Here is a 22,235-nt window from a genome sequence, read left to right as displayed (position 1 = left end):
ATATATGCTTAGCTTTGCAAAATGCATTGGGGGTTTTCAGGAAAAAGTGCTTATTATTAGGCATATTTGACAAATTAAAAAAAATTGAGGCAGAAAATTTGTGTAGTATTGGGATAGCCCTGGGCGTCTCTAGCCAAAATACCTGTGTCAAATCCTGATCTGACACGAATTTGCTTTGTGAACTTGTAAAAAAATCTTTGCTCCAGCTCCATCTATAATATAAGGTTACATCTATGCAAATTGCTTTTGAGACTTACAGATGAAAATGTTTGTCCATTTTCATTTAAAGGTATTATCACAGATGTTTTATTTATGTTAGCTGAGTTCTTTTGCAGCCACTCTATACCAGTAGCATGTAGAACTGGGCCACTGGAACCATGAAAACACAGATTTCTTTTCTTCGCTTCTAGCGCTGCCATGGTCTGACCTGTCACAGCCTTCTGTGCAGGGTCTCTGAAGGGCACTTACAGTCTTACAGAGGTCCTTAACATAGATGTGCAGGGATCATGCTTGCATTTATTGAGCAGAGCATTCTAATGCTGCTGAGCAAATAGTTGCACATCTTGGAATTTTGTTGTTTTTTAACTTTATTCCTCTAACGACTATGAAATTCAATTAAGAAAACACTATAAGACTATTAAGGTTAATACTCAGAATCAAGAAGTGGCGAAGTTAAGGCTGTCTGAGCGACTTTACCTCTGCCATCTCTTGTATAGGCATTATTGAGGTGATGTTTTACTATCTGGTCGCACACCTTTAGAAATAAAACCTTAGAGGTCATATCTATGTTGTTTTCTAATTAAGGAAAACTGTTCTTAAAAAGATACTGGAGTCCTTTTGAGACCGTTATAAGAGAGTTGTTGTTGCATGGGTACATACAGATTCACTGTATATTTTACAGGTACACTGACATTAAGGGATACTATATCACTTGTCGTAATTGTACAGTTTGCCGTGATCTTCTTGACTATAATTGCTCTTCTGACGATTGTCGTGCAGCGTGCTCATGCTAGTTCATTGCTGTCCATCCCAGAGATGGCTGCACTTTGGTGATGTAAAGGGCTCTGCAATATCCACACAAGGACATCCTATTACTCAAGTAAAATATTATTAATTTCTTGAGAAAAATGAAAAAGTGATAAAGAATGTAAGCATCATCACTCTGTTTTCTGTTTCCAATGAGATGCTGATTGCTGGTCTCTTCACCCATCTTTGTTAACATTTTTAAAAGAAAATACTTCGTCATGACTGTTCTGTGCACCAGTGAGTGAAAAGCAAAAAACTGCCCATGTAAGGGACAAGTATGCTATCCTGGCATCGTCCTGCAGACCCTGACATTTTAATAACTAGCGACCCCCTTATGCATGACCAGCCAGAAGCACCTTACTCCACAAGTAGTCCCGTTGACTGTAGTGGCAGCACCCATGGCATAAGAGTTTCACAATCTAACCGTAGGAAAGAGATGATTTCTTTAGATGTCTGTACTTCATGCTCTGTATGTTTTGCTGCAAGGTCATAGAGCATGTTCATTCACTCTACTCTTTAGGCTTTTTATTTATTCTCAGATACGTACTATGGTGTGGTTCCAACTGTCAGGTGATAGGCAGATGACCTAGCAGAAATAGCAGTAGTCATTTGGAGGGAACCATTCACAGCTTCTGTTGTAGAACAATCTGACATTGTGTTTCAGAGTGATGCTGGCCTTAGAGAAAGGTAGTCTTTAAAACCTTGACATATAGCTTTATTCCGCAGATTTTTACAAAAGATGGCATTCAAATGCCCTCAGATATATAAAATCAGAAAGGATTTTTGTACACCAGGAAAAGTTAGAAAATCATGGATGCAAACCATTCAGGATTCTGCAGGTATTGCTTTTCTGAACAATCTGGGTTTCTGTGTTAAAAGCAAATACAAGTGATAATAGTAATCTAAGAAAAACACTAAACTATTCCTTGCCTATTTGTTGTTAGCATTTTTTCTCTTTCTCTTCCTCTCCCTGTAGTCAAGAATGAAGAGGTTTGTGCAGGGTGGTACATTGGGATATATGCTAGAATCAGTGTATGAAATAATAGGAAAATGTAGGCTGAATATCACTGAATGGTTTTGCAGTGGAATTAGTAGAACCCCATCACTGGAGAGGTTTAAAACAGAGCTGGAGAAAGCACTAGAAGACTGCGCCATAAGGTACAGCCCCGTGCTGGCAGGGATGGGATAAGGCAGGGGTTCTCAACCTTTTTCCTTCTGAGGCCCTCGAAATATGCAATAAAAACTCCACAGCCCACCTGTGTCATAACAACTGCTTTTCTGCATAGAAAAGCCAGGGCCGATGTTAGGGGGTAGGAAGTAGGGCAGGTGCTCGGGCCCCACATCACAGGGGGCACTGCAAAGCTCAGTTGCTCAGGCTTCAGCTTCAGCCTGGAGTGGTGGGGCTCAGGGTCGTGCAGTCCCTTGCAGTGGGGCTTTGGCTTTCTGCCCTGGGCCCTAGAGAGTCTAATGCCTGCCATGCTTGATGGCCCCCCTGAAACCTGCTTATGGCCCCCCGGGCCCCAGAAATGGCTGACCTACTCAAGGGTCCTTTAGGATATGTCTCTACTGCAGCTGGGAAGTGAGATTCCCAGTTCAGGCAGACAGACTTGCACTAGCTCAGCTCGAGCTAGCGTGCTAAAAAATGGAAGCGTGGACGTGGCAGCATTCACTGGGGACAGCTCATGCTAGCATCCCGAGTGCGGACCCCAGGGGTCAGGCAGGCTTGGACTCTGGCAGCTAGCCCAGCCTGCAACGTCCGCACTGCTGTTTTTACTGCACTAGCTTGAGCTGAGCTAGCGTGAGTCTGTTTACCTCTGCTGGGAATCATACCTCCCAGGTACAGCATAGACACTTGGGCAAGCTGTCTAGAATGACATCACCAAACACAGTATTATAGGTTTCAGAGTAGCAGCCGTGTTAGTCTGTACTCGCAAAAAGAAAAGGAGTACTTGTGGCACCTTAGAGACTAACCAATTTATTTGAGCATAAGCTACTTGCATCCGATGACGTGAGCTGTAGCTCACGAAAGCTTATGCTCAAATAAATTGGTTAGTCTCTAAGGTGCCACAAGTACTCCTTTTCTTTTTGCACACTATTATAGCTATTCAGATAATGGTGTTGTGATACTTCCTGCACTGACTATTCCAGAATGCTCCTAAAAGACAAGTTAAATAGTCAACTAAGCACATAGTCCTTTACCTCTGCGTTCAAATGCATTTGGTCTACTGAGAAATGGATAGATCCTTGCCTTTCTTCCAGGTGAGACCTTGTAATGGGATTGATTAGAAGTATGTGATTTAGGTGTGTAGCATAAGCTACATATTTTTCTTGAAATTCAATATAACTTCTGACAAAACATTGTATATCTGAGGTGGCCGAGCTCCAACGGATACTTTCAGCATAAAAGTAGCTGTCCATATGCTCCCTCCCCAGTCCTGTTTCATAGTGCAAAGGGGAGCAAATTTGACAGAGAAAACTGCAATGAGACGCTGGCCAGGGGGAAAATCACATGTGGGATGTTGTCTCCCCAATAACAGTGCGTGATCCGCATGTAAAACCAGTCAGGAATTAATGCCAGTAGACCCCAGTTCATCAGTCCATTCCTATTCAGCAAAGCACTTCAGAGCATGCTTTGGTCAGCTGGAGTCTGAGGGTATGTCTACACTGCAATTAAAGTCCCCTCCGGCTCAGGCTGTGGGGCTGTTCAGTTGTAGTGTCAACTTTCAGGCTCCGGCTGCAGTCCAAGCTCTGGGACCCTCCCACCCTGCAGTGTCTTAGAGCCTGGGCTCCAGCCCAAGCTTGGAAGTCTACATTGCAGTTAAACAGCCCTGTAGCCTTAACCCTGGAGCGTGAGTCAGCTGGCACAGGCCAGCGGCTGGTGTCTAATTGCAGTGTAGATATACCCTGAGGCATCAGTAACTCCCACTGAGTAATCCATTACCTCCATCTGTGAGGCAAAATGTTGCTGGGGCAGTGAGTCAATGTCAGCATGACCTTCTGGTGTTGCCGTGCACCATAGCTGCACGTGAATGGGAGCTGCAAGGTACCTGAGCACAATGCATAGACTTGAGGGCAGTGATTCCCACAGGTCCCTGTCCCTCCACGTCCCTTCTAGTCCTGTCCCCTCCCCTTCTGCATGCTTGCAGATTTTTGGCTCACTTCTAGAAGAGTTTATAAAAAGAATTCTCTGTACTCTAATAAATGGTGAATGATCTCTGAGCCAAGTTTAGATTCACAGTGCTTTTTCACAGCAGGCTTAACTGTGTGTAAATAATAATTAATAATTATCATACCTAGCTCTTGTATAGTGCTTTTCTTCAGTAGATCTCAAAGCACCTCAGAATCTTTTGATGTATGTATTCTCACAACCTGCCTTTGAGGGAGGGAAGTACTATCATCCCCACCTTTCAGACGGGGAGCTGAGGCACAGTGAAGCGAAGTGACTTGCCCAAGGTCATATAGGAAGTCTGTGGTGGAGCAGGGAATGAACTTGGGAATTGAATGTTTACAGCAGGGGTTCTGAGGCCCCCTCAACGTGCTATAAAAACTCCACAGCCCAGCTGTGCCACAGCAACTCTTTTCTGCATATAAAAGCCAGGGCTGCCGCTAGGGGGTAGCAAGGGGGGCAGTTCCCCGAGGCCCCACGCCACAGGGGGCACCACAAAGCTAAGTTGCTCAGGTTTCAGCTTCAGCCCCTGGTGGTAGGGCTCGTGGGCCCTGCCTGCAGTCCCATAGAATCATAGAATATCAGGGTTGGAAGGGACCTCAGGAGGTCATCTAGTCCAACCCCCTGCTCAAAGCAGGACCAATCCCCGACTAAATCATCCCAGCCAGGGCTTTGTCAAGCTGGGCCTTAAAACCTCTGAGGATGGAGATTCCACCACCTCCCTAGGTAAAGCATTCCAGTGTTTCACCACCCTCCTAGTGACAAAGTTTTCCTAATATCCAACCCAAACCTCCTCCACTGCAACTTGGGACCATTACTCCTTGTCCTGTCCTCTTCTACCACTGAGAATAGTCTAGAACCCTCCTCTCTGGAACCACCTCTCAGGTAGTTGAAAGCAGCTATCAAATCCCCCCTCATTCTTCTCTTCTGCAGACTAAACAATCCCAGTTCCCTCAGCCTCTCCTCATAAGTCATGTGTTCCAGACCCCTAATCATTTTTGTTGCCCTTCGCTGGACTCTCTCCAATTTCTCCACATCCTTCTTGTAGTGTGGGGCCCAAAACTGGACACAGTACTCCAGATGAGGCCTCACCAATGTCGAATAGAGGGGGACGATCACATCCCTCAATCTGCTCGCCATGCCCCTACTTATACATCCCAAAATGCCATTGGCCTTCTTGGCAACAAGGGCACACTGTTGACTCATATCCAGCTTCTCGTCCACTGTAATCCCTAGGTCCTTTTCTGCAGAACTGGTGCCGAGCCATTCGGTCCCTAGTCTGTAGCGGTGCATGGGATTCTTCTGTCCTAAGTGCAGGTCTCTGCACTTGTCCTTGTTGAACCTCATCAGATTTCTTTTGGCCCAATCCTCTAATTTGTCTAGGGCCCTCTGTATCCTATCTCTACCCTCCAGCGTATCTACCTGTCCTCCCAGTTTAGTGTCAGAAAGCCATGCGCTGGGGCTTTGGCTTTCTGCCCTGGGCCCTAGCAAGTCTGATGCCAGCCATGCTTGGCGGCCCCCCTGAAACCTGCTTGTGGCCCCCCAGGAGGCCTTGGACCCCTGGCTGAGAACCACTTGTCTACAGCATCCCTGGTGTATAGCGAGTAAGGCCATAAGAAAGTGAGCGCATAAGAAGATAAGTTGAGATTTCTTTGGTTCAAAAGTTTTGGCCACTGTTTGTTACATTTGCGGCTTTGGTGCAGTCGGTTAAATACCATAAAAAAACCAAAACACACTAATTTGAGTGAGTGGTGCTGTGAACTGGTGCCACTCAAATTTGGCAAAGCTGCTCCTCTCTCATGACAGGCAGGTGCAGGTGTGTGTAGAGCAGGGTGACCAAACAACAAGTGTGAAAAATCGGGACAGGGAGTGGGCGGTAATAGGAGCCTATATAAGAAAAAGACCCCAAAATCGGGACTTTCCACAATAAAACCGGGACATCTGGTCACCCTAGTGTAGAGGTGCCCTCAAAATGGAGGTGTGAAGGTGTTGCAGGGCAAGAGGGCCTTCAGGACAGAGATATAGCTTCCCTCCGGGCAGAGATATGGCGGGTACAGACCTAAACCCTTGTTTTGTAATTGACTAGATGTGGAGTTGGCAGTAGAGTCCTTTACCCTTCAACAGGGGCTGGAACCCACCCCCCATTCCTCCAATATGCAGGGCAGGGCAAGCCCTTGAGCCAGCCCCGAGACCCATGGAGGCCTTGTGCGGGACAAGCATCACCAGGGCTCCCTTGTCCCAGCCCTGTGGAATGCACAAGCCCCAGTCCTTGCCCAGCCACACTCACTGGGGCCTCCCTGAGCCCCTCCCCAGGTGTGGCCAGGCAGCCATGGAACACAAAGTTCTTGAGGTCACGCAGGAGCTGCTCCTGCTCAGAACTGCACCTGGACAAAGTGTGAGGCCAGCACCAGCAGGGACGAGTGCTGTTGGCAGTACGTGGAGACGGGGCAGCAAGTGGGGTGAGTCCCTGGCCAGTGCAGGTCCTCCTCATCAGCTTCTGCCACTGCCCCCACTGCTCATGCTGGAAGGATGAGAGGTGACTTTGTTACTCCATCTCCAGGTCGCAATACCACTCACTCAAATTCGGCCCTGCTGCCCCTTTGCTAAATTTGAATGAGTGGTATTGTGACCCTGTGAGTGCAATGGTATTGCAACCTGGCACATGGGGTTGCAATGCCACTCAAATCTGTGGCAATTATAAAAAGTTTTGGCAAGTACTGAAAGTTGTGGTGAGTGTTGAAAGTTGTGATTTCCAAAATCACAGGCTGCAATTCTTATAGCCTTAGTACTGACCACCGTAGACAGTGTACAGTATTATGATGACATATGTTACTTTCTTTTACTTTTGTGTTAATGCATTTTTACAACCAAATCTTCCCAGTGGATACTTCTGAGTTGGAAGGCTATATTAAGAGTTAAATTGTTTTCTTGAAATTTGGATACAGTGGTACAAATTTCCTGACTTCACTGGGAATTGCACTTACTGTATGTAAAATGTATAGAGGCCAGTTCTGTTACAGCAGTGCAAATACAGAAGAATATTGGAACGTAAAGCTGATGGGAGAGCAGAATCAGGCACAGGAACTGCAGCTCATCTCTTTAAAACAATAGCAAAAAAATCCCTTGCCCCTCCCCCCCAAACAAATGGGGATACCAGAATGCTTAATTTACATTGGAGTTGTAACTTTAGAAAACCATTTGTTTACCCCACAGATATTAACATTACTAGATATTCTTCATCAGCTGGTTTTATAAGTTATTGTTTTCAAAAAACTATTTATATATGATTGCTTTACTAATGACCCGTTGGAGTAAAGTAAATGCATTTAAAACCATTTAATTAGATCATTAACTTTTAGTTTAGATTTCTGGTTAATATCTAACGCATCATATGATGGTTAATATGGGTAGCAACTGCTTCATTACAGGGTGTCCTTTAATGTCTTGGAAAAACCTAACCCATTTTGCCTGCTATATAGCTAGAGATTTGAAATGATGAAGTAATAAATAATGAAAGTACACAAAATAGAAATAATGTTGTACTCTCATACCTCCTAATAGGTACTGATCTAAATACATTGCTATAGAAATAATTTAGTTTAAAAAAGAGTTAAGGTTGACAGTGTTTTAATAGTCTCTAGCTCATTCACCCTCTTCCCCCCCATATTATAATTTCTCTAGAAAAAATTGTACACATCTAAAAAACTCTCAAATGTTGAAAAGTCAGGAAATGCACAGTGAAGGGACCCAGCCATTTCCCAAGGCCATATAACTTATTAGATAATGTTTATAAAAGTTTGAAAGTAATTTTAAGCGTTGGTCTTTATACAAACAAAATCAGCTCTCTGAGTGTGGCTGGGGCATAGCAGCAGAAAATATGAAAAATATCCAACTCTTTAAGCCTATGTTGCTGAATTAGAGGGCATACAAACATTTGGATTGTTTTTCAAAGGCAGGCTGGGTGTATTAAAGGGCTATGTCATGTGAGACACCAAAAGCAGTGGAGTTGAATAATCACTTGCATAATTTTTAGATACGCCAAAAGTGCAGATGGTTTTTAAGGTACAACTAACAGCCCTGCCACTGAGAATTGTAAATCCTTGTGAGCCATATGGTAAAATTAGTAGAAAATCAGTAGCAAGGTTGGCTAAAGAACCACATCACCACGAAACAGGGACTTTCCTTTCACATTCAATGTAATCAGGAGCCTTATACCAGAAGTGGGATCTCTTGATCAGTTAGAGCGTGAAGATGCTGTCCAATAAAACCCTCTTCTCTGGGGCAAAAAAGACAATAGTGGCATCAGTGGCACCAGGCAATTTTGGTTCTTCTGTTTGCATACACAGCAGGCCTGAACCTCAGCAGGTGTATGTTGGCGTAGCTCCTTTGAAATCAGTGCAGCTATACTGATCTAAACCAGCCAAGGATCTGGCTCAAGGATTCTCATGTGGGTGCCCTTCTGTAAGGCTGTTTACTGATCAAATGGAAGTATTGCATCCAGTGCATCACTGTGAATGGCTTAAATAAAAACTTTCCAAATAACGTAGATGATTGCATGTCTATTTATCTAACTTCTGACATTTCACCTCATATTTATTTGCATGCATGTATGACCAGGGAGCTAAGTTAGCCAAATTGCAAACATCTTTGACTTTAATACAAAACAAATAAAATGCGTTCTTAAATGTTTCTTTTCATACAGTAAACTGCTTAGACCAACATGTCCATCGGTCTCCAGACAGAGTGGCTTTGATCTGGGAGAAAGATGAGCCTGGCACTGAAGTGAGAATCACATACAGGTATGGCACATTCTCTCAGATTGCTGTAAAATGGGTCTTGCATACCAATATGGCAGTTTTACTAGCTAGTTAAAGAGCTGTTGCACTGAAATATTATTATATCTATGTTAAATCTTCTGCCTCCTCTAGAGGCAGAGCAGTGTTAGGGATGGGAATGGACACACTGCAGGAGTACTGGTATCTGGATGTATTATCGTACATTTAACAGGTGTGGCATATGTTTTCTTCAGTCATTCTGTTGCATGGGAAGTGGAGCCAGGGCCCTGTCCAGAAATGAGGCCCTGTCTGGGGCTTGTCAAAGCTCTGGACAGAACTATATGCCCCCTTTCCTTTGCACTCTGGGTCCTGGCAGGCGATTATTTCTCTCTTTTGCATGGGGATGGGCGAGGTTCTCTGCTTTCACACACCCACGAATGAACATATTTTAACATGAATATTAAGGGCAAGCTCCTCGGCTGGTATAAACAAGCATAGCCTCGTTGCTATCAGAGGAACTCTGCCAGTTTACACCAGATGAGAATCTGGCTCTAAGTTTCTGTTACATTTTTAGTTAGAACTGCCCATAGTCTGAGTGGAAACTTTCAGGACTGAAAGGCCCAGCTTTTCTGTTTTATCCGGCTTATTTTCAAATCTGTCAATTTTCCTTTTTGCCCTTTAGAAAAAGCTGGGACTTGTAGGAAGAATGCAAAACTTGAGCACTCTAAGTACCCTTTTAACATGAACAGTACTAGAAGTGGAGGCTTTCAGTCAATTAAAATGTGGAGATGCTGTGAGATTACCCACTTCTGTCATGGGAAACTGAGATGATATCGACCACACCAGGTTGGGAGCTGGGAAAATTGGTTTTATTCCCTAAGCCTTGCTGTGCTTCACTTTCCCCATTTTAGAATCTGACTAATGATGCTAACCCACTGTTAGAGAGAGTTTTTATTTTCCAGTTTTTCCAGCACAGTTGTACTGTGCTTTTCTTCCCTGTCATTATTATCCAATCTTATTCACTGATGGCAAACTTTGAATTTTACATGTAATTTTTCAGAACAGTAGCAAATGTGTTGGTTATCTAAATATGCAAAACAATATTGAGCTGTTTGTGTATTCAAAATGGAGCCGTGGGCTGAATCGTCAGCTGTACTCAAGGCACACCCAGTTGGGTGCAGCTCCCTGTCTACACCAACCCTTCTCATGGCTGGCATGACCCTATATGTGGGGAGGGGTGGGGGCTACACTGTCTCTATGACAGCTAAGGATTCCCCCACCTTTGGGCAATCCTCAGCAACCCACTCAAGGCAGCTTTAAGTTTGCTTGTCCACTTGAGTAGTGTGTAGGGCACATGGTGTGAGCTGAAATCTCACCTGTATGTCTACAGAATATTCTTTACAAGGTATGGATGATTGAGATTCCTTGAATTTATTTGAACACCTGTAGGTTCCTATAGTCTTTCTTAACTTCAGGATTTGTTAGTGTTGCTTTAAAAGAGGGCTGGTTCAAGTGTGTGACCTGGTTAGTAGAAAAAACAAGACTTGCAACTGAATACATTTTATGGCAATGGAGAATTATAGTGCTGTTCAAGAGTAATCATAATGAGGCAGTTATAGCATCTATATAATTGCTGAAGAAGTAGATTAGTTTGGATCATGGAATTACTAAACAATCAGTTGCACAGGTGCATTATCATCTTTCTGATATGAGTAGTGATTAACTGTAGCACAAGGACGATATGTTAAGGAAACCTTGACTGATCTTTGCTAGACACATCGGCCTTGATTCTGGGCCATGTTCCACCCCTTTATGCCATTCTAATGTCAGAACCCAGGGAGACCTCACCCTGCCTTGTGACAGGTAATCTCCCAGAGTGGGGAGGTTCCTTGGGTGGCATAGGATAGCCCAGTATTCTGTTTTCTGACAGTGACCAATGCCAGGTGCTTCAGAGGGAATGAACAGAACAGGTAATCATCAAGTGATCCATCCCCTGTCGCCCATTCCCAGCTTCTGGCAAACAGAGGCGAGGGACACTTTGTAGAGCATGGTTTTGCATCCTTGCCCATCCTAGCTATAGCCATTGATAGACCTATCCTCCATTAACTTATTGAGTTATTTTTGAGCCCTGTTATAGTCTTGGCCTTCACAACATCCTCTGGCAAAGAGTTCCACAGGTTGACTGTGCATTGTGTGAAGAAATACTTCCTTTTGTTGGTTTTAAACCTGCTGCGTATTGATTTAATTTGGTGATCCCTAGTTCTTGTGTTATGAGAAGGAGTAAATAACACTTTATTTACTTTCTCCACACTAGTCATGATTTTATAGACCTCTATAATATCCCCCCTTAGTCATCTCTTTTCCAAGATGAAAAATCCCAGTCTTATTAATCTCTCCTCATATGGAAGCTGTTCCATATCCCCAATCATTTTTGTTGCGCTTTTCTGTACCTGTTCCAATTCCAATATATCTTTTTTGAGATGAGGCGACCAGATCTGCACTCATTATTCAAGCTGTGGGTGTACCATGGATTTATATAGAGGCAATTTGATATTTTCTGTCTTCTTATCTGTCCCTTTCCTAATGATTCCCACCATTCTGTTAGCTTTTTAGACTGCTGCTGCACATTGAGAGGATGTCTTCAGAGAACTATCCACAATGACTCCAAGATCTCTTTCTTGAGTGGTAACAGCTAACTTAGACCCCATCATTTTATATGTATAGTTGGGATTATGTTTTCCAACGTGCATTACTTTGCATTTATCAGTATTGAATTTCATCTGCCATTTTGTTGCGCAGTCATCCAGTTTTGTGAGATCCCTTTTTATCTCTTCACAGTTTGCTTTGGACTTGACTATCTTGAGTAGTTTTGTATCATCTGCAAATTTTGCCACCTCACTGTTTACCCCTTTTTCCAGACCATTTATGAATATGTTGAACAGTACTGGTCCCAGTACAGACTCCTGGGGACACCACTATTTGCCTCTCTCCATTCTGAAGCTGACCATTTCTTCCTACCCTTTGTTTCCTATCTTTTAACCAGTTACTGATCCATGAGGGGACCTTCCCTCTTACCCCATGACAGCTTACTTTGCTGAAGAGCCTTTGGTGAGGGACCTTGTCAAAGGCTTTCTGAAAGTTCGAGTACACAATATCCACTGCATCACCCTTGTCCAAATGCTTGTTGACCCCATCAAAGAATTCTAGTAGATTGGTGAGGCATGATTTCCCTTTACAAAAACCATGTTGACTCTTCCCCCAACAAATGGCATTCCTCTATGTGTCTGATAATTCTGTTCTTTACTATAGTTTTAACCAATTTGCTTGGTATTGAAGTTAGGCTTACCAGCCTGTAATTGCCGGGATTGCCTCTGGAACCTTTTTAAAAAATTGGTGTCACATTAGCTATCCTGCAATCATCTGGTACAGAAGCTGATTTAAATGATAGGTTACATACCACAGTTAGTAGTTTTTGGAGTTTCACATCTGAGTTCCTTCAGAACTCTTGGGTGAATACCATCTGGTCCTGGTGATTTATTACTGCTTAGTTTATCATCTTGTTCCAAAATCTCCTCTAATCATGCCTCAATCTGGGACAGTTCCTCACATTTGTCACCTAAAAGGAATGGCTCAGGTTTGGGAATTTCCCTCACATCCTCACCTGTGAAGACTGATGCAAAGAATTCATTTAGTTTCTCTGCAATGGCCTTCCATGAGTGATCCTTTCGCATCTCAATTGTCCAGTGGCCCTACTGGTTGTTTAGCAGGCTTCCTGCTTCTGATGTACTTAACAGTTTTGTTGTTGTTACTTTTTGAGTCTTTGGCTAGCTGTTCTTCAAATTCTTTTTTGGCCTTCCTAATTTTATTTTTACACTACATTTGCCAGAGTTTATGCTCCTTTCTATTTTCTTCAATAGGATTTAACTCCCACTTTGTAAAGGATGCCTTTGTTGTTTAGCCAAGGTGACACTTTTTTGGGCCGCTTACTGTGTTTTTTAATTTGGGGTGTACCTTTAAATTGAGCCTCTCTTATGGTGTCTTTAAAAAGTTTCCGTGCAGCATGCAGGGATTTCACTTTTGGCGGGGTACCTTTTAATTTCTGTTTAACTAACTTCCTCATTTTTGTGTAGTTCCCCTTTCTGAAATTAAATGCTACCATGGTGGGCTGCTTTGGTGTCATCCCGCTCTCCCCCCCTGCCCTGGGATGTTAAATTTTATTATATTATGATCACTATTACTGAGTGGTTCAGCTATATTCACCTCTTGGGTCAGATCCTGTGCTCCACTTAGGACAAAATCATGAATTGCCTCTCCTCTGGTGGGTTCCAGAACTAGCTGCTCCAAGAAGTCATCATTTAAGATGTTAAGTAACTTTATCTCTGCATCCTGTTCTGAGGTGACATGGACCCAGTCAATATGGGGATAGTTGAAATCCCCTATTATTATTGAGTTTTTTATTTTTATAGTCTCTCTAATCTCCCTGAGAATTTCACTGTCACTATCAGGAAGGACAGGCAGGGCAGAAAAGGTGGGGGAGTAGCACTGTATGTAAGGGAGCAGTATGACTGCTCAGAGCTCCGGTACGAAACTGCAGAAAAACCTGAGTGTCTCTGGATTAAGTTTAGAAGTGTGAGCAACAAGAGTGATGTAGTGGCGGAAGTCTGCTATAGACCACCGGACCAGGGGGATGAGGTGGATGAGGCTTTCTTCCGGCAGCTCGCAGAAGCTACTAGATTGCACGCCCTGGTTCTCATGGGTGACTTTAATTTTCCTGATATCTGCTGGGAGAGCAATAAAGCGGTGCATAGACAATCCAGGAAGTTTTTGGAAAGCGTAGGGGACAATTTCCTGGTGCAAGTGCTAGAGGAGCCAACTTGGGGGGGAGCTTTTCTTGACCTGCTGCTCACAAACCGGGAAGAATTAGTAGGGGAAGCAAAAGTGGATGGGAATCTGGGAGGCAGTGACTATGAGTTGGTTGAGTTCAGGATCCTGACACAGGGAAGAAGAAGGGTTTCTTCAGGTATGTTGGCAACAAGAAGAAAGCCAAGGAAAGTGTGGGCCCCTTAATGAATGAGGGACGCAACCTAGTGACAGAGGATGTGGAAAAAGCTAATGTACTCAGTGCTTTTTTTGCCTCTGTCTTCACTAACAAGGTCAGCTCCCAGATTGCTGCGCTGGGCATCACAACATGGGGAATAGATGGCCAGCCCTCTGTGGAGAAAGAGGTGGTTAGGGACTATTTAGAAAAGCTGGACGTGCACAAGTCCATGGGGCCGGACGAGTTGCATCCGAGAGTGCTAAAGGAATTGGCGGTTGTGATTGCAGAGCCATTGGCCATTATCTTTGAAAACTTGTGGCGAACGGGGGAAGTCCTGGATGACTGGAAAAAGGCTAATGTAGTGCCAATCTTTAAAAAAGGGAAGAAGGAGGATCCTGGGAACTACAGGCCAGTCAGCCTCACCTCAGTCCCCGGAAAAATCATGGAGCAGGTCCTCAAAGAATCAATCCTGAAGCACTTACATGAGAGGAAGGTGATCAGGAACAGTCAGCATGGATTCACCAAGGGAAGGTCATACCTGACTAATCTAATCGCCTTCTATGATGAGATTACTGGTTCTGTGGATGAAGGGAAAGCAGTGGATGTATTGTTTCTTGACTTTAGCAAAGCTTTTGACACGGTCTCCCACAGTATTCTTGTCAGCAAGTTAAAGAAGTATGGGCTGGATGAATGCACTATAAGGTGGGTAGAAAGTTGGCTAGATTGTCGGGCTCAACGGGTAGTGATCAACGGCTCCATGTCTAGTTGGCAGCCGGTGTCAAGTGGAGTGCCCCAGGGGTCAGTCCTGGGGCCGGTTTTGTTCAATATCTTCATAAATGATCTGGAGGATGGTGTGGATTACACTCTCAGCAAATTTGCGGATGATACTAAACTGGGAGGAGTGGTAGATACACTGGAGGGCAGGGATAGGATACAGAGGGACCTAGACAAATTAGAGGATTGGGCCAAAAGAAATCTGATGAGGTTCAATAAGGATAAGTGCAGGGTCCTGCACTTAGGACGGAAGAACCCAATGCACAGCTACAGAGTAGGGACCGAATGGCTCGGCACCAGTTCTGCGGAAAAGGACCTAGGGGTGACAGTGGACAAGAAGCTGGATATGAGTCAACAGTGTGCCCTTGTTGCCAAGAAGGCCAATGGCATTTTGGGCTGTATAAGTAGGGGCATAGCGAGCAGATCGAGGGACGTGATCGTTCCCCTCTATTCGACATTGGTGAGGCCTCATCTGGAGTACTGTGTCCAGTTTTGGGCCCCACACTACAAGAAGGATGTGGAGAAATTGGAGAGAGTCCAGCGAAGGGCAACAAAAATGATTAGGGGTCTGGAACACATGACTTATGAGGAGAGGCTGAGGGAACTGGGATTGTTTAGTCTGCAGAAGAGAAGAATGAGGAGGGATTTGATAGCTGCTTTCAACTACCTGAGAGGTGGTTCCAGAGAGGAGGGTTCTAGACTATTCTCAGTGGTAGAAGAGGACAGGACAAGGAGTAATGGTCTCAAGTTGCAGTGGGGGAGGTTTAGGTTGGATATTAGGAAAAACTTTGTCACTAGGAGGGTGGTGAAACACTGGAATGCATTACCTAGGGAGGTGGTGGAATCTCCTTCCTTAGAAGTTTTTAAGGTCAGGCTTGACAAAGCCCTGGCTGGGATGATTTAATTGGGGATTGGTCCTGCTTTGAGCAGGGGGTTGGACTAGATGACCTCCTGAGGTCCCTTCCAACCCTGATATTCTATGATTCTATGATCAGCATCCTGGTCAGGTGGTTGGTACTATATTCCTACTACGGCTGTCAGGAGATTAAAAAAATTAACCACGATTAATTGCGTGAGTAATTGCACTGTTAAACCATAATAGAATACCCATTTATTTAAATATTTTTGGATGTTTTCTACATTTTCAAATATATTGATTTCAATTACAACATAGACTACAAAGTATACAGTGCTCACTTTATATTTATTTTTATTACAAATATTTGCACTTGGAAAAAACAAAAGAAATAGTATTTTTCAGTTCACCTAATACAAGTACTGTAGTGCAAACTCTTTATCATGAAAGTTGAATTTACAAATGTAGAATCATGTACAAAAAAACCTACATTCAAAAATAAAACAATGTAAGATTTTAGTCCTACTTCTTGTTCAGCCAGTCACTCAGACAAACAAGTTTGTTTACATTTGCAGGAGATAATGCTGCTCGCTTCTGAAAGTCACCTGAAAATGAGAACAGGCGTTCTCATGGCACTGCTGTAGCCAGCGTTGCAAGATATTTACGTACCAGATGCGCTAAAGATTCGTATGGCCCTTCATGCTTCAACCACCATTACAGGGGACATGTGTCCATGCTAATGACGGGTTCTGCTTGATTATAATCCAAAGCAGTGTGGACTGACCTATGTTCATTTTCATTATCTGAGTCGGATACCACCAGCAGAAGGTTGATTTTCTTTTGGTGGTTTGGGTTCTGTAGTTTCTGCACTGGAGTGTTGCTCTTTTAAGACCTCTGAAAGCATGCTCCACACCTTGTCCCTCTCAGATTTTGGAAGGTACTTCAGATTCTTAAATCTTGGGTCGAGTGCTGTAGTTATCTTTAGAAATCTCACATTGATTCCTTCTTTGTGTTTTGTCAAAGCTGCAGTGAAAGTGTTCTAAAAATGAACATGTACTGGGTCATCATCTGAGACTGCTATAACATGAAATACATGGCAGGAAGCTGGTAAAACAGAGTAGGGGACATACAGTTCTCCCCCAACGAGTTCAGTCACAAATTTAATTAACGTTTTTTGTTTTTTTTTAATGAGCATCATCAGCATGGAAGCATGTCCTTTGGAATGGTAGGGCATACGTTTAGCATTTCTGACATATAAACACCTTGCAATGCTGGCTACAAAAGTGTCATACAAATGCCTGTTCTCACTTTCTGGTGATATTGTAAATAAGAAGAGGGCAGCATTATCTCCCGTAAATGTAAACAAACATGTTTGTCTTAGCAATTGGCTGAACAAGAAGTAGGACTGAGTGAACTTTGTTTTGTTTTTGAGTGCAATTATGTAACCAAAAAAATCTACATTTGTAAGTTGCACTTTCACGACAAAGAGATTGCACTACAGTATGAGGTGAATTGAAAAACACTATTTCTTTTGTTTATCATTTTTACAGTGCAATTATTTGTAATAAAAATAATATACACCTTGATTTCAGTTACAACACAGAATGCAATATATATGATACTGTAGAAAAACATCCAAAATATTTAATAAATTTCAATTGGTATTCTGTTGTTTAACAGTGCTATTAAAACTGAGATTAATCGCGATTAATTTTTTTGAGCTAATCGCATGAGTTAACTGCAATTAATTGACAGCCCTAATCCCTATTGCTATATTCTTATTATTCAAGCATGGAATTACTATCCATAGAGATTCTGTGGTACAGTTTGGTTCATTTAAGATTTTTACTTCATTTGACTCTACGCTTTCTTTCATCTATAGTGCCACTCCCCCACTAGTACGACCTACTTTGTCCTTCCAATATATTTTGTACGCTGGTATTACTATGTCCCATTGATTGTTTTCATTCCATCAAGTTTCTGTGATGCCTATTTTATCAATATTCTCATTTAATATGTGGCACGCTAGTTCACCCATCTTCGTGTTTAAACTTCTAGCAATTGTATATAAGCACTAAAAATTGTCATTTTTTTTAGCTGTCTGCCATTATGTGGTATAACTGAATGGGACTCTCTTTCATTTGATTGTTCAATAGGGATCAATCCTGCAAAGTGCTAAACTGCTGCTGGAAGTGCAGAGTGCCATCAAGTCCAGGGATTAGGTGGATTGTAAAATCCTACAGCACAAATTTCTAATGGTTGGGAACTGCAAAAGCAAATGCTTGTTTTCTAAGGGCAGAGTGCATTCTTTGGGTCTGATTTTCCACTTGTGTACACTATTGTAATTCAGGAATAGTTCCTCTGCAATCAGTGACAGGGGCTGGAAAAGGGGGTGGCATAGAAGCTGTTGCAACACTGTCTCTGTGTCACCCAAAGATCCCTGTATGGTGACCCTCCCAGGGCCAGGTATATTGACTTTAAGATTCATTCTGTCTCTGCACGAGTGCAGATTGCCCTTAAAGCAATTAAGGATTGGGGCCAGAGCATTTACTAGAACAGAAGTGGGCAAACTATGGCCTGCAGGCCACATCTGGCCTGCGGGACTGTCCTGCCCGGCCCTTGAGCTCCCGGCCAGGGAGGCTGTTCCCCCTCCCCTGCAGCCTCAGCTCACTGCAGCGCCTGCTCTCTGGCCCACCGCTCCTGCTGGGCAGCACGGCGACGTGGCTGGCTCCAGCCAGGCGGTGGGGCTGCAAGCTCCTGCTTCTCTGAGTGGCATGGTATGGGGAGTGGGGGGGTTGGATAAGGAGCAGGGGGTCCCGGAGGGCAGTCGGGACAGGGAGCAGGGAGCGGTTGGATGGGGTAGAGGTTCTGGGTGGGACGGTCAGGGGACAGAGAGCAGGGGGCGGTTGTATAGGTGTGGGAGTCCCAGGGGGCCTGTTGGGGTGTGGGTGTGGATAGGGATCGGGGCAGTCAGGGGACAAGGAACGGGGGGTTGGATGGTCAGGGGTTCTGGGCAGGGCGGTCAGGGGATGGGGAACAGGGGGGGTTGGATAGGGGTGGGAGTCCTGAGGGGCTTGGCTGGGGGTGGGGGATAGGGGTCGGGACAGTCAGGGGACAGGGAGCGGGGGGGTTAGGGTCGAGGGGTCCTGAGTGGGAGCGGTCAGCACAGAGAGGGAAGTAAATTGCACCAGGAAAAGGGCTGGCACAGATTACTTCCCCTGTGGAGCGAGGGACTGAACTGGGGTTCTCAGAATCAGTTTTTTCCCGGCTCTGCTCTTGGACCGCTGGCCTTTACTCAGGCTGGATTGCAGTGTGCCAGTCCAGCCTAAAGTTACCAGTTCCTTATCCCAGTTTGAACTAAGGCACCACAGCACACTGGTTGCTCTCCTGTGGCCGTTGCTTGCAGCCTGCATTCCAGATAGCATGAGGACATACCGAGTCAGGCATGCAAAAGGGATTGTTATCAGCAAAGTTGACTGTATTTATAGCAACGGAGGTAAGTACTTTTTTCTTGGAAGTTAGTTCAAATGTCTCTTTATCCAAAAAGATTGATGAAGGAATGGGCCAAAACAAACAGCTTTGTGCAGACTTTCATCTCTGCCCTTACAGCTAGATTTAAATAGTCCTATGTCATCTAATAAAACTAACTGCCATAAAGATGAATTGACTCCTCTGGGGCCTTAGCCCACGCCAACTGTTGCTAGGAGGGACAAGCTGTCATTGTTGAGCTACGGAGAAAGCAGGTGACAAGCAAGATAACTTAGGAGATTGGGGACAAAAGACAGAGTGATGAATTTGAAACAGAGGATGGGGATTATAAGTTATCTCTCATTGGTGAGCATGTCCTGTCTCATAGGCCACTGGAGAGCATTGCTTCTCTGAGGGATTCAGTGTGGTGCAGTAGGCAGGGCACTGGACTGAAAGCTAGGGGTCCTTGCACTGTCACTGAGCTGCTCCGTGCTTCAGTTTCCCCAACTGTAAAATGGAGATAATGAGATTTGCCTTTTTTCAAGCACTTTTACAGCACTTTCCATCCATGTACCTGAAGGAGCTCAGCCTTGTTGTGACATGTAAGAAGCTAGTTGTCAGAGGCAATAGCCCATCTGAAGAAGCCGGCTGTTAGAGTGAGAGAAGACATCAGGAGCAAAAGAGAGAGAGCTTGATGATCCCTGGGGAGGGAAGCCAGTGTAGTGAGAGCCACCTGTCAGCAGTCAAACTGCATGTTTTGGGTAAGGGACTCAATCCTGTCAGGTGCTTTTTGCTCTCAACTCCCGTGGAGATCATTGGATACAGAGAGTGCTCAGCACCTTGCCTGTTCATTTTCAAAAGCATGGTGTAGATCAGGATTTAAAGATGTGATGTTAGCACATGTTAGCCAACAGGTTATAAAAGTCTAGTGTAGAGAAGGCACACTGCCTTTAACACATGCAGGTTGAGTCAATGTCTTGTTAAGGTGACCAGCTCAGCATAGGTTAATGGCAGAGGGTGGAATCCTGGCCCCATTGAAGTCAATGGCAAAACTTCCATTGGCTGAAATGGGGCCACAATTTCCCATAGGGGTCCTTGTTTACACTAGACTTCTAAAATGTGTGAGTTCAAATATATTAACTTCACATCTTTAAATCCTATCTACATGAGGTCAAAATGACCAGCTCACTGATGATGCATGTATAATAAACATTACTTTGCTAACTGGCTGAATCCTTTTGTTGACCATTGGGATGAGTCATAAGTTTAACTGCTTTTCTCTTAACTTGTAAATTTAGAACAAAGCCCACTGGTGACACTTTAGTAAAACTGGGGATTTTGGTTTTGCTCTTCAGAGTAACGGAGTGGAGCTGACCAAAAAATATCTGTAAATACTCATTAGAACGTCTAAATGAATCCACTTCTTAGGCCATGTTTATATCCCTTTTGCGTTTGCTTTGTGCAAACATTAGAACACTGTAGTGCAGTGGTTCTCAAAGCCAGTCTGCCGCTTGTGCTTGGAAAGCCCCTGGTGCACTGAACCTGCGCATCTGCAGGTTCGGCGGATCGCGGCTCCAACTGGCCGTGGTTCGCCGCTCCAGACCAATGGGGCCTGCGGAAAGGGTGCCCAGCATGTCCCTTGGCCCACACCACTTCCCGCAGCCCCCATTGGCCTGGAGCGGCAAACTGCGGCCAGTGGGAGCGGTGATCGGCCGAACCTTCAGACGTGGCAGGTAAACAAACCGGTCCAGCGTGCCAGGGGCTTTCCTTGAACAAGCGGCGGACCGGCTTTGAGAACCACTGCTCTAGTGTATTGGCTCAAATGTTTATGGAAAGTTTGAAAACAGATATCAGCATTTGTTCTCATTCCCTCCTGCTCACTTCTGTGGTTATGTAGTCTGAGTCACAACCTAGTTAGTTCTAAGTAAATAAAAATATGTACCTAGGGAGGTCTGTAAGGTGGAGAAATAAAAATACTTACAATTCAAAAATTTGGGATCAGATTGTGGAGACTTTACTCACAAGTGCAAAGTTGCTCACCTGAGTAGTACCATTGATTTGAATGGGACTACTTGTTCGCGTAACCACTCACCCAGGGGAGTCAGGGGTTCATAATCTGGCCCTGCAGTGTACATCGTATTTAAGTAATGATGAAATCTTAACACAAGTGAAAAAGGGTATGGCTAAAGTCACAGGCCAGCCAATTCTTCCTTAGAGGTTTTTCCTTCCTTAGAGGTTTTTAAGGTCAGGCTTGACAAAGCCCTGGCTGGGATGATTTAACTGGGAATTGGTCCTGCTTCGAGCAGGGGGTTGGACTAGATGACCTTCTGGGGTCTCTTCCAACCCTGATATTCTATGATTCTATGAATTCACTGGAAGGGGATGTGGCTTTCCGTTGATCACATTTTTTTTCCAGGAACTCTGCAAGCACGGGTTCAGCTTTTCAAAACAAGGAGAAGTAGCCAGCAATAGTAGTGAACAAGTTGTTCCGGAGAGCAGCTGCAGTAAGCATTTCTGCAGAATGCTGGCCTGGCCTACATGGAATTCTGTACAGCAACAGAGCAGGATCCCTATTGTAGTGGCTGGATGCAGCTAAGAGTAGACTGTTGACTTGCTGCACTGCCTTTTGCATGTATAGTCAGGGGTAGCCTGTTTTATGCAAGAATATAGAAAGGTGGAAACAGAAACACACATTTGTAATACATCAGATTAAGCTTTGTAGTGTCCTCATGGAAAGGTCTTGCTTAAAAATGGTATAAAAAAGATTCTCTTTTTACACAGATACAAAGAAACATATCCTATTACAGAGGTTAAAGGGATACTTTCAGCTAATTTGGGCCAAAAATGAACTTATGCTTAAAACAAAAAAGTTTTACAAACTCTAATATTACCAGATTTTTTTCATGTTAACATAAACATTAAAAACATTTTGTTTTGTATTTCTACATTAATTTTCTTGTGATGTTTACAACTGAGCACTTCCTTGTTGGGCTGAATTGACTTGAAACTGATTAGAAATGAAAGTGGAACTATCTAGTTTATCTTCATTGACCAAGATGAGTAAGACAAACTAACAGAATTAATAGCAGAAAAGTAAATTGCATTTTACAAAACATTCAGTTTTAATAATCT

General features: G+C 43.9%; 1 protein-coding gene across 1 annotated transcript in view; it reads left to right on the top strand.

Annotated features, from left to right (window-relative positions):
* Positions 1-22,235, top strand: part of ACSS1 (acyl-CoA synthetase short chain family member 1) — an 81,053-nt gene that overhangs the window by 2,549 nt on the left and 56,269 nt on the right. The window contains exon 2 of the mRNA XM_048842264.2: positions 8,895-8,991. Coding sequence (XP_048698221.1) covers positions 8,895-8,991 — 97 coding nt within the window. The remainder of the gene's footprint in view (positions 1-8,894; positions 8,992-22,235) is intronic.

This window comes from Caretta caretta, chromosome 3, assembly GCF_965140235.1.
Source record: "Caretta caretta isolate rCarCar2 chromosome 3, rCarCar1.hap1, whole genome shotgun sequence".
NCBI lineage: Eukaryota > Metazoa > Chordata > Testudines > Cheloniidae > Caretta > Caretta caretta.
Note: the sequence above shows the minus strand (reverse complement) of the source record. Positions and strands in the feature narration are given on the sequence as shown.